The 12,605-nt window shown below is 40.5% G+C and overlaps 1 protein-coding gene across 3 annotated transcripts in view; it reads right to left on the bottom strand.

The window, feature by feature from the left end:
* Positions 1-639: 639 nt before the first annotated feature.
* Positions 640-12,605, bottom strand: part of BICD2 (BICD cargo adaptor 2) — a 49,242-nt gene continuing 37,276 nt past the window's right edge. Inside the window, exons 6-8 of one of the 3 annotated variants that reach the window (XM_066195054.1) lie at positions 12,002-12,153; positions 6,018-6,183; positions 646-2,826 (exon numbers count right to left, since the gene is read on the bottom strand). In XM_066195054.1, coding sequence (XP_066051151.1) covers positions 2,821-2,826; positions 6,018-6,183; positions 12,002-12,153 — 324 coding nt within the window. In that variant the 3' untranslated portion in view covers positions 646-2,820. Of the gene's footprint in view, positions 6,184-12,001; positions 12,154-12,605 lie in introns of all 3 variants that reach the window. The other 2 variants (XM_066195053.1, XM_066195051.1) reach the window with 2 other exon arrangements.

Below are 12,605 nucleotides of genomic sequence, written 5' to 3'. Positions count from 1 at the left end.
GGGGGCACAAGAATTGGTAAATTAAGAGTATAAAACCACATTTAATGTTTCTAGGAGACAATATGAAGTCATTGATCCAGGAACATCTTTGTATTGATGGGGCAAACCTCGGCCTTGCCCTCAGAGTTTTGGCATTGTCCTTCATGGGCCTTTTGTGAGTTTGTTTGCTAATTCTACTGGACAAACATCAACCTAATGCATTTTCACAGAATCCCTAACAGGTTGGAAGGGACTTCAAAGACCATCTTGATCCACGCCCCTGCCACGAGCAGGTACATCTCCCACTAGACCAGGGTGCTCAGGGAACACTGCCAGGCCAGGAAATACTTCCAGGGAAGCGTTCAGGGCTAGGCTGGATGGAGCCCTAAGAGTATGTGAGTGTTTTGGAGAGTGTATGAGAAATTAAGATGTAATTTCAGGATAACTTGTCACCACAGCCTTACTCCTACCCTTACTTTCCCTGTACCAGTAGTACAAGTGTCTGCAAGGCTATTCAGTGACACACATTAAACCAGTCTGATCCAGGCCAAAACTAATCCAAGAAGATGACACGAAATAGGAGAGGATGGTGCTCCCTGAATGTGAGCACTAATAATTCATCTTCTAGTTCTGCAGAAAACTTCATGTGATGTATTCCGTTTCTTTCAGATAAAAATCAGTATTTATTTGGGCCCCGGCTGAAAACCCCTTCAGCAGGTGATTTAAACCAGCACCATGTTACACCACAAAACCAATAGGCAGAACACACCAATTCCTTTTGTCTTTTATTGCTCCTGCCAATGTGACTACCTTTACGCAGGCACATTGCTTTCCTAGATTAAAAACTGTTTTATTAATCTGGAAGCAGTGTTTTGACTTCCACCCCTCCTCCTAAGGTTATCCAATTAACACAAAGTTATCCTTTTAAGAAGTTTTAACTTTTTTGTTTTTCAGATCTGTGTAAAGGTTACTTGGCAAGAATACATACACAGGACGTTAAATGGAGACCAACCCACCACTAAAAGGTAATGCACATAGAACATAATACAGTACTTTGACATCATTTCAAATAAATACCCACATACAAATGTAGTAGTTTTAAATGCAACAATATTTCTTATGAATCAATAGTGTAACAGAATATGGAAATAAAAGTCCCCACATCTAGGAATAATAATGCTCTTTCCAGCAAACAGAAATCTTTTCTGCACTGTCAATATTAGTTCAATTTGTACTTTTTTTGAGAAGTGGGAAGGCTCCCCTCCAGCAAGTACCAATTTAATCATCCACATGAGCCTCACCAAGCCAGTGAGAACCTGGCACGGCTTGTTGCTGCACTTCTCTGTTTCTGTTTGCTGAAATCACAATTAGATACAACATGCAAAGGAGATCCCGATGTGCTGCGGTTCACGCCTGCACACAGCGCTGTGGCTCCTGCCCCGCCACCGCCCACACACAGCGACATTCCCGACGCCTTCCCGGACTGAAACCATAAACGTGTCATACACTGCTCATCTCTTCAACATGAGTCCATCTGGTTCCCAAAGTGTAGTCGGGTTCATTCAGGTTTGTGGTTTTGAATTTTTTCCCCTCTATACCCCTGAATTTGCAAGGATTTGCATGATGAAATATCATTGATTAACAGAATTTTTTACAATTCCTTGAATATATAAACTCTATAGTAAGCCTACCATTAAAAATGTGCGAAATGGGAGTTCACTTTGCACTTATTGCTCCACATCTTTAACCAATTCCAAACCAGCCATTCCATTCCTCCTAAGTGACAGGACTTAGCCTACGCTACTCTAAGAGTCTCCCTTCAAATGATCAAAGGCACTACTGGCAATAATGAGTGACAAAAAGGCGCTGACAGATAACACCCTATCACTGACCACTTTAGAATTTTTCTTTCTAAATGTACCATAATTTGGCACAATAAAATGAAAAAGTAACAAAACAATTCCAATTTGGAATTTAACTGGTATAGTTGTATAAAATTCTGTTAATCGATAATACTTCAACTTCCTAAAACCCAGGAATTCTGGAATTTATGTAATACTACTTATTTAATATTTTTCAAGTGCCTATTACTGTTTTAACCAGAGCAAAGTCAAGTTTTCTTCTTGTTACATTGAACTATTCCTAAGAATAATAATACGATATGAAAAAAACCCCAGAATTTGAATACCCTGGATTTCTTAATGAACATGGCAGTTAAAAAAATCAGTAATTTAAACATATAAAGCATAACATTTTAATTAAAAAAAGATGCTGAAGCACAGCACATAGTTTAGCAGAGCTTCTGCTTTTCGTTGAAACTCTTTTCTAATCACAATCTAGACCGCCCCCCAAATCTCTGCCACATGCTGATATATAATTCATAAGTCAAAAGTTTCAAATTGGAGAGAGACTATGAGCACAAACCACTGCATTTATATAAACTCTTCTACATAAGGAATTAAAGAAGCTAAAGAAAAAATATCAAAAGTGCACAGGTTTAACAATCAGGTAAAAAATGACCATCTGCAATGAAGTAAATTCCCCCATCCAACATTTCTAGGAGAGCACAGACTAATATGGTGAGCATTACATTTGAAGTAGGTTTCTTCAGCACTTGTAAGGTTTCTTACTGCAGCAGCATTTATAGGTAAAGCTTGTTTGTTTTATAGCTTCAGGCAGTAAGGGAAGGTTTCAGGTAGTATATAGGAAAAGGTGTTTTCAAAAGTTAGGATCGGGTCAGTGGTTTCCATTCTGTGTGCAATGGGCCACCACTTTGAACCACAGAGAGGAGGGCTAAGAAATGCTGTTGCACTGTTGGAAAGGCCTTCTCCAGGGACTACTCTACAGCTGAAAAATGGAAAAATAAAATAGCATTAGGAAAAAAAAAAATCAGTGTTTATCTCTAAATCAACTGAAAACTTAACCCCATCCATGTGCTGCACAGGCAGGTTAGTTGGCTGAGGGTCTGTTAGCTGGCTTGGGGGAACAGCAGCCACTCCAGCTCGCAGATGCCTTCCCACTGCGTGAACAAGGCTTTGTGGGCTCAGCCTGGAAGCAATAGCTTTGCAGAAAGAAGGATTCTTACAAGTACTGAATAAAGCTTTGCTCTTCAAGCATAAGTTAAAAGCAGTGAGTGTGCAAGAAATGTTTTCAGTGAAGCTTTAGGTTCTCCAGAAACATGCAGGTCAGTATATCATGCAGGCCTATGCAGAGAATCATTCAGAAGAGCCTGCTTACAGAGGTAGGTGATGGCTTAAGGAATTTTCCATGCTTTACCCCAACCCATTGAGACTGATACAAAAGACTTACAGCAAATGAACATCTCAAGAAATTGTTAACCAAAGAATTAAAAGACTCAGTCTTAAATATTACCTAAAAATACCAACAGCAGGATCAAGTCACTTTACACCATTCCTCAGGTTTGTTTTTTTTTTTTTCTGACAGGATAAACCATACTGGAGATAGACTCAAACAGCAGTCAGGCTGGCTCTTAGGGTTTTTTTGAATATTTGCAGAAATGACTGAAGATGGAAATGATCACTAAGGCTATTGGGCTAATAGCAAAATTGCTCATACTTGGAACTGAAAGAATGAGCCAAGCCTGAAAGCAATAGTCACTGTCTGGTAACACCAAAATTGTTACAGAAAATTCCAACTAATTTGAAAAGAAACCTAACAATGCATTCAATTAGTTTCTCCAGCTTACCTTTTTGCCATCAGTATTTCGCAGAAGTACTGTCACTAGAGACATGGAAGCAGTGAAAACTGTGTTAAAGCTCCCTACTAAGGTGGAAGCAGAATTGTTACTGAGTCTATTAGAGCAGAGAAAGTTAGCACTCAAAGGCCTGCTTTCACCACGTATTTTTAAATTGTACTTAATGTAGGAATGAGAAGAATAAAGGCCTTTTGGAAGATTGTGCAGCAAAGAGAAAAGCAGGATTGAAAATTATAAAAGATGTCTCTTCTATAATATCAAGCCTGCTATTTAGCAATATTAAAGCTCAAATTCAGGAGAATTCAGTATTTTCTAAAAGAAGTAATAACAGACACACAGGGCCTGGTTTCTAAAACCAGAATTGAAATTTGTTTAAACCCCAAGCAGTCATGTTTTAGAAATGTATTAGAAATGAACCACTTGAGGTTTTTTCCTTCCTCTCATGATCAATAAATGCAATTCTGGCTCTGGGCTGCAGCATTTCCATGGTTCCCAGCTTTGTAGCAAAGATCCATTTGTTTCAAATCCCACTATATTAATTTAGAAGACTTCCCCACAACACGCCTAAAAAATATCCGGGAAGCCAAAATCTCCCATGGTTTCCCCTGAGCAGGAAAGCCAGCCATGCTCTTATCAGGTTCTGTTAGCACCGGGGAATCTCCTGCGTGTGCACGGAGCAAGCTGTGAGCACCAACAGGGACGGGCAGGGGAGCACAACCACAGCACAGGGTTAGAATGCCTTTGGGAACCACACTAGCAAGCACTCACCAGCACAGGCTTGCATTTCTTTTAGTAACACTACAGGCATATAAAAGTATTTGAAAGAGTACAAAACGAACAGGGCTTTACATTAAAATAAAGTCTGAGGCTAGGCACTTCAAACTCCAGGTTAAACAAAGAACTATGCCTTTCAGTGCTCCACAAATTTTCCACAATTTTAGAAGCAACATTTTCAATCTTTTTCTCTTATGTAGGCACCAATTATAAAGTACACTTTTATACTATCAAACTTATTGTAATTAAGTGGGTAAAAAGGCCCCTTAAAAGTTCACTATCAGACAAAGGTTTATTTGTTTTTAAAGATTAGTATGTGCACTAATCTACTTCATAAATCATTATTAGCAGGATGATCTGGATCAATTTCCTGTGCCTCTAACGTAGAGCCCTGTGAAACACATGGCTTGCATATGGAATGCAGTATCTTCTGTGTACTTAAAAAAAATATAAGAGCTCTGAAATGCTGCCTATTTAGGTTAATACTGAGAGCTGAGAAAAACTGTTTGTGACCAACAATGCTAGACCATAGTCACATTAATTCTACACATACATATTGTGTGGCTACAGGTTCTTTCCTGTACAGGATATCTCAGACAGGTTCTTTCCAAAGTGTTATGCTTGCAAGGAGCAACATAAGACCAGACCACACAGATCCTTTCAGGACATAACTTCTTAAAGAGAAACTGTCTACCAGGTAGAATCCCAATTCTTAACATTTTAAATTTTGTATCAGATTGAGTTAACATTGCATATTTTTAATATAAATGTGCAAGCTTCTTCTGATTATCCCTCTCAAGAGAGGGACGCAGAGTGTAGATAATGTACCAAGTTTTCTTCTAGCTTTTACAGCCTATAAAAGCTTTAGGACTTTGGTTAGTGGTGATACAACAGCAAGTATTTAACATCTGCTACAACAGGCAAATAAAGTTTGACTCCAGTTTCCAAACACTTTGCATTCCCAAGACATAGCTCTAATTTTAACCTTTGCTTTTCACCACTTAAGCCACAGTAACAAGGAAGGTTTTCTGTTTGTTTCTGCCTATGAAAGCATTTATTGAAGTATGCTGCAACCCTGGAGAAAGGATCACATTTGTGCTATACAAACTACAGTAAGTAACACCAGATATATACTCTATCAGATGTACTCTTAACACTTACCATAAACAGCAAACCCCAGACATGTTAATTGTGGAAAAAGCTAATTGCTTTCCACCATTAACTTGTTAATAGCATCCCCATACTTATGCATTAGTTACAGTTAAGACCACCGTAATACAGTCTGTATTACCCGGTTCAACAACATACTAGTACAAGTCAACTCACTGTGACGTTAGATAGTGGGGATTTTCGCTGACAGTTACAGCATAAAATAAGATGCAGAATATGGTTCTTCTAGACATGTGTCCTAGTCACAATAGATTTTGTATTTCTCACTACAAAACACCTGGTTGTTCAAGACAGATCCTTCAGACCTGTCTCCACAGGACCGAACGTGACTTACACTGGGGTTACTGCCCTTGGCTTTGGAGGCAGACTTTGTGCGCACCCTTTTGGACTGCTCGTGGTCCAGTTCCAAATGTTCCAGGCGCTGGGTCAAGGCCAGTTTCTGTTGGATAGCCATCCGAAGCAAGGAGTTCAGAGTCTTCTTCTCATCTTCGGCTGCTGCAAGTTGCCGCTGCATTTCATCCAGCTGCGTGACATATTCATCGCATCTGCAATGAAATGCATCAATCTTTAGCAATACCGCTTCTGTTATAAACACCTTCCAATACAAGCCCTTGTGTCCAGCCTATACAGCAACGATAGCTTTGCAGCTGTTTACACATACACTCTTAAATGTGAACTTCAACTAAACTTGTAGAAAACCACAACTGCTTCTCATTGGGGTTCTTAAACACCCATCCTCAGCACTTCATGTTTGCACCTTTTAAGATGGTGTATAATTAACAGCCTCCTTGGAGAGTGGAAGCGTGGATGTAACTGTACTCATGTCTGAATTTCAGTGAGATGTCCTCCCATGCCAAGTAGACCCCATGCAGTCATTCTACTTTTGCCTCTGCCTGCAGAGGATCACAGTGGTTCTAAGCTTCAGGTTGGAAAGGGTCTGAGGGCAGTAACAGCAGCATTGTGAAACGGCCACCTGAACTGTGCCATTTATTACTTTACGCAAAGTCCAAGTAACAAATCTCCAGTGGTGACTGAACAGCACTATTAAAGACAACCATCTTTCAGAATTCTACTTTAACCTACTCCAATTATGCTACAAATAGTGGCTGTCTTCTCAACAGCAAGTGACCTTTATTTAATTGTTCTCATCAAGAAAATCAAATTTAAAACAGTTAAAGGAACTGAGTTAGTGGGAAGGCTGTGGTAAATCTGTATGAATGCCTCAAGTTGTTCCATCTACAGTCATTGTCACTGAGCCTGGAAGCTGCTTAACTTGCACCACAAACAAAAAATTAAAGTCTATATGTAGGCGCATATTTACTGCACAGAGACAATATTTATGCATATGGATAGAGAAGTAAATATTCATAGCTCCCAGCTGAAATTACTGACTGCGAAATACAGCTTCTTCACAAAAGCAAAAAAGTATCAGCAGAGAAGTTCCTTTAAATTTTGAAACAGAAAAGCCCCTGACTTTAGGGGCCATTTAGCATTAGGTAATATAAAGCAGACTGGGAAAAAACCCACCACAAAACAAAAACGCATTGATATGCAGATTCATCAGCTGTGTTTATACTATCAAACCTCAAATTCTACTCTCCCTGACTTTAAATAGCAGGATTAGGCCTATATTCCTAATTATATTTGCTTGGCAATAGAAATAGGGAAAGGAAAAAAGCATATTTTTATTTTTGAATACATATAGAGATTAAACAGTAACTCAGAAATACAAATACAAAGCTGCATGAACTATAACTGCACTGCAGCTTTACAGACCAGAAAGTTCGGGTGAGTTTGGGGCCCCCACAGACACAGGAATCTGTCCCCTCGCATCTCTGGGCATCCTGCTCTGGAGTTCCTCACAGCCTCTCCCACACTGTGCAGCCCAGGAAAAACCAATATGTGAGGGGTCTTTCTTTAAAACAAAACCAAACCCAGAAAGCTTAAACTTGTTGGAACACCAGCACCTGCCCTTCTCAGTGTGGTTAGATGAACCTACACCAGGTGCTACACTCCACGGAGTGGAAGCCAGACTCAGGGCCAGATCTTGTCCCATTAAATCATTTCACCTCTAGAGATGAACTGAAATTGAAACAGCCCTGGGAAGTCTAAGAAGACTAAAGTAATCTTGAAAGCCTAAGAGTCCTCCTCTCTGAGGGAAGGTGTTACCAGCTCCAGAAGGAGGGAGTAGTCACAAAACTGAACTGCTCCCAGCTTCCTACTGACCCTGTGCCCTGCTGCTCCAGACTGTCAGAGACGTGTTTTCTTCCCCTGGGGGTGGAAGCAAGACACAGACTAAAGATTTCTGGGAGGTCAGAGAGCCTGTGGGGTTTCACCCCTGCTTTCAAACACACTCATGATATCTGAGGTGAAAAGCAAGGTCTGGTTATATCAGAAGTGATCTTTGTGCTTTCTTTTATGTGTATACCTCAAACCTGATTCCTTCCAAGCTCCACTATTGCAAACCAGGGGGATGTCCAGAATAGCATTACCAATTTCTTGAGGAATGGAATGTGATCACTTCAGGAAAATTTGATCTGGCACTGTTGTGGCCTGTCCCTGTTCCCCTTGTTTCATGCTCAGTATTCCCCTCTCAAAAGATTTGGGCAACATAAAAACATGTGGAGGTTTCCCCCCACCCTTTTCCAGCTTCTTTCTTGTGAATTAAAATATGTCCATGTTTTTGTACAGAACATAAAGTTAATGTAGGCCCAAAACTTTCAGTTCAGTCAAACAGTGTCAAGATTGCTGCTGCCTTGATTTGACATGCAACAGAGAAGTGTTAATCCAGGCTAGCCAAAGCAAAGGGGGCATATCTCTTCATCCCCACCCCATTTGGAACAAAAAGAGATAAGGAAGAGAAAACCAAATCAGTGCAGTAAAGCAGAGCAGGGACTTTCCACACCATCTTACTTATGTTCCGGTATCACTCCTGCCTCTTGACCAAGCACAGCCAGTCCAAACCAATGTCTGACTGGTGACACACATGCCTGGCATAGTCTAGAAAGCAGTGAAGTCTTTCCCATGTGAGCCAAGCCGTAATTAAAGCCAGGAGTTTGACTCAAAAAATTACTGTAGCAAGTCATTATCTCATAGAGCTTCCTGTTAGCACAAAAGTTTACAACATCAACCGACTGTCCTTAGAAATTACAAGGTACTCACTATTTCAAATACCTAAACTGGTTGTTTGGTTTTTTGTTTTTCATAGAACTCTATTCAGGGAGTTTTTCCTTTCTTCCCACAAAAGGGAGGTGTTGTCAGTAGCATATACGCACTTGCAGGTTTTAACTGTACCTGAGCAACTGTTTTCTCCTATAGAAGAGACAACCGGGCAGAGGCAGGAGTGTTAACTGCTTTGCCTACACATCATCCTGCATCCTGAACCTGCTTTCCTGATTCTTTAATCCAAAAGGAATCACATAGCCTCAAACTCAGACCTTATCCTGGCCAAGCGTGGCTGTCCTGGGTCAAGGAACATCACACTACAAAGCACAGCAATCATTTACTGGAACAAAGGGGCGAGAAGTTTCCTAGCAGCGACTGTAGATGCTGCACGCCAAGGTGGACTGGGATCAGCCCTTTCTTCCTTCATGCTGCTCACTGACTCTTAGCTTAATTTTCTCAAAAAACCCCAAACCAAACCCCAGCAATGTTGCCTCCCTAACCCTCCAGGACGACACAGGCTCTGGACCTGCTTTATAGCTGGCAGCAGCATCTAGGGCAGCATATCTTTGTGCTCTGTGTATTTTTACTGCTTTGTTTGACAGAACAATAAAGGCTCCTTCCCTTTTACAATTCCATTTGTCATGTGCTAGGCTACTTCCCAGCTATATATTCAATAAAATCAGAATAGAAGATGTCTTTCTTTTAAAACCACCTTCAAAAGAAAATCATTTAGCTTTCACACTTCTAAGAAGAATATGAAATTAGTATAAGCATGTTGTACTTTCACACATTTACAGCTTTAAGTAGATAGTGAACACAAGGCTTTGATGTTGCCCATTTTCTTACTACTGGTAATTAACAACAAGAAAAAAAGAAGCTTAAGGAAACATCAACTAGATTTTTAAAAACAACACCAGCTATATACCAATATCTACACAGAGAAAATAAACATCCTGAGTGTTAAATATAATGATGAGAAATAAAACCTAAATCTTCTGAAACTCTCTGAGGCCAAATTATTTAAAAACCTAACTCGACATTTTCCCAAGCTGCATACCACTGCTTCCCACAAACACTGGTTTAGCCTTAGTTCTACAGACCAATTTATGTAAGGATCAGCATGAAATAGTTGTAGTACCATTTATAAGTAAATTCACTAGTGACTCAAGATCTGTTCCAGAAAAAAAAATAAAGAAAAAGTGATGTAACCAAATGCACCTGGGCATATCCATATTTTTCCCTTCCTCCCTGCAATCAATGAGGACCACGTGACAACTTCCACAGAAACAAGACAGGTGACTCAACAGTGACTGAAGCAGGCTTTAGAGAGAAGCATCAACTACTTCTACCTTGAGAGATTAAATTGTCAACCCACTAAGGAAATTCAAATATGCAGGATTAAAATCACAATTTCTCAGCTTTATTAAAAACTGGGAAATGTATTAGCAGAGACAGTTAAAATGACATGTAAGTGAGCACTGACTGCATTTAGCTGCAAGAGATCAGCCACCTGCTGTCTGTAACTCAATCTTTATATTAGTATTTAATACTAAAGACAGATTTTCTTCTCCCCATCTTTTCCTTACCCCAGCATCTAATTCCAAGCTCTTCAGCTCTCTCCACCCCCACACCACCCAAGCTGTGTGTGTGCTTTGCTTTTAACAGCACACAAGCACTGACACTTTCTATGAATTGTCAAACAAAACCAGGACTTACCAATCTAAAACACCATGGAGACAAGTAATTGCTGCTGCAGTAATCTCCCATATCTTAAAGTAACTCACTTTCCACTTTGATTAAAACCAAAGGGCAAACTGCCAAACAAGAGCTGGCTCAGTGTACTGTGAGGAGCTCCCTGCACCACTATTATTTTTCACTGTGGTTCACTCTCCTCAGCAGCAGTGTTCAAGCAGAGCACCAGGAACACGGGAAGGTGGTGCGGACATAGACACTTCAACAAATCCCTGGAAGAAGGCTGTCACAACCCAGGTCTGGGGCCTATCTACAAGAGGCACCTACACCAAGGTTGAATCTCAACAGATGCAGCATTACATTTTAGTTCTCAGAGAGTCCAGAGCAGGCACCTCAGTGCTATAAATGTGAGTGTGTGCACAACATCATTTATGGAGTTTTGTAGCATGCCTATTGGATACTGAAATGCCTTTGTCCTGTCTGGACACCTTGCTTTCACATGGATACTGGCAGCCTGGACTGGTTTTGTCTTGATGTACCATTCACCACCTCTACATCTAGCACCAGGAATAGGAGGTAAATGCTGTTATTCCCATCTGGGAATACCTTTCTGGAAATGCTAAAAGTCACATCTTCTGCGTCTGGCTCTGAGCATTAATGAGGAACAGCTGAGGGAGCTGGTTTTATTTAGACTTGACAAGAGGAGGCCCGGGGGGGATCTCATTGCTCTCTACAACTGCCTGAAAGGCGGTAGTGAGGTGGGGCCAGTTTCTTCTGCTGTGCCTGCAGTGAGAGGATCATAGGACATGGCCTTGAGCTGAGACAGAGGAGATTCAGAGTAGATATTAAATAAATGTTTTCACTGTTCAGGTGGCTGGGCATTGGCATAGGTTCCCCAGGTCCCTGGAGGTGTTCAAAAGGCACCTGAATCCAGTGCTGGATGATTGGGTTAGAAGTTAAGTGGCAGTGCTGGGTTGACAGTTGGACTTGGTGACCTCAAAGATCTCTTCCAAACTTGATGATTCAGTGATTCTATGTGTCAGCACCACACAGCACAACTAAGAAGCAGAAGCAAATTCCAAAGACAAAGCAATGAAACAACAGATGCCAACTGCAGGATAGACAACCTAAGAATACCAAGACATTTGCAACAGCTTTACCTTTTTCTAGACCATCAAGGTAAAGCAGAGTCCCATCTTCAGTGTACATTAAATGCTCATTTTGTATTGTTAAATGTCACTCCTTCTCAGAGCTAATGGATTCAAGAACCAGGGATGATAGGTAATCTCCCAACCAACTTGCCACAACAGCTTTATATTTTGTAGCACACTGTGTTCATGCATGTTCCTCATCAATAGGAGCAATCACAGACACACACATTGCAAGCAGTGAACTTGGGGAAAAGCACCTACCGCTCCACTCTCTGCGGGGTGGATGGGAAGGATGTTCAACTCTTCCCCACACAAGCAAGGAAGTAAATTTTGCGGAGCTCACTATAGTCTTTACCTTGTAGCAAACATAGCTCTCAGGGAAGAGAAGGTGGCAGCATCTTCTTTCAAAGCCTTCAGCTCATTTCGCAGCTTCATCATAGTCTCCGTAACCATTGCTTTCTCATTCTCATACTTGCTTTTTAAGTTGGCAAGGGCTACTTCTGCAGTCTGTTGGTTACCAGGGAGAACAGAACATAACATTTAATTAAACTCTTCATCATATGGCAGGCTAAAAGACTTTTAATCACTATTCACATAATGAAACATTTACTTTGTACTGGAATGTGAAACTTGTGGTCAACTTATCTTGTACAGATAAAATAAAATTTCCTTTCTGAACACTGGGAACAGCTGTCTCCTACTCCCATTAACCATGCAGCAGCATCAAGGAAGTTACAGAATATAGATATAGTGAAACCTATCTACTAGCAACACAAAGGAACAAAACAATCTACTTAGTATCTCAGTACTTAAATGCATTTGTCAATCACTAGCACAGTTCTCCAACCATTATAGCATTTTACTTATCTTACATTTGGGAGACCTTTATTAAAATGTGCAAAAGCAAACTGAATGTGTTCATTTCATTCTTAAACAACAATATACCTTTTTTAAGACAA

Source organism: Chamaea fasciata, unplaced genomic scaffold (assembly GCF_029207755.1).
Source record: "Chamaea fasciata isolate MVZ Bird 193981 ecotype frontalis unplaced genomic scaffold, bChaFas1.0.hap1 SCAF_13, whole genome shotgun sequence".
Lineage (NCBI taxonomy): Eukaryota > Metazoa > Chordata > Aves > Passeriformes > Sylviidae > Chamaea > Chamaea fasciata.
Note: the sequence above shows the minus strand (reverse complement) of the source record. Positions and strands in the feature narration are given on the sequence as shown.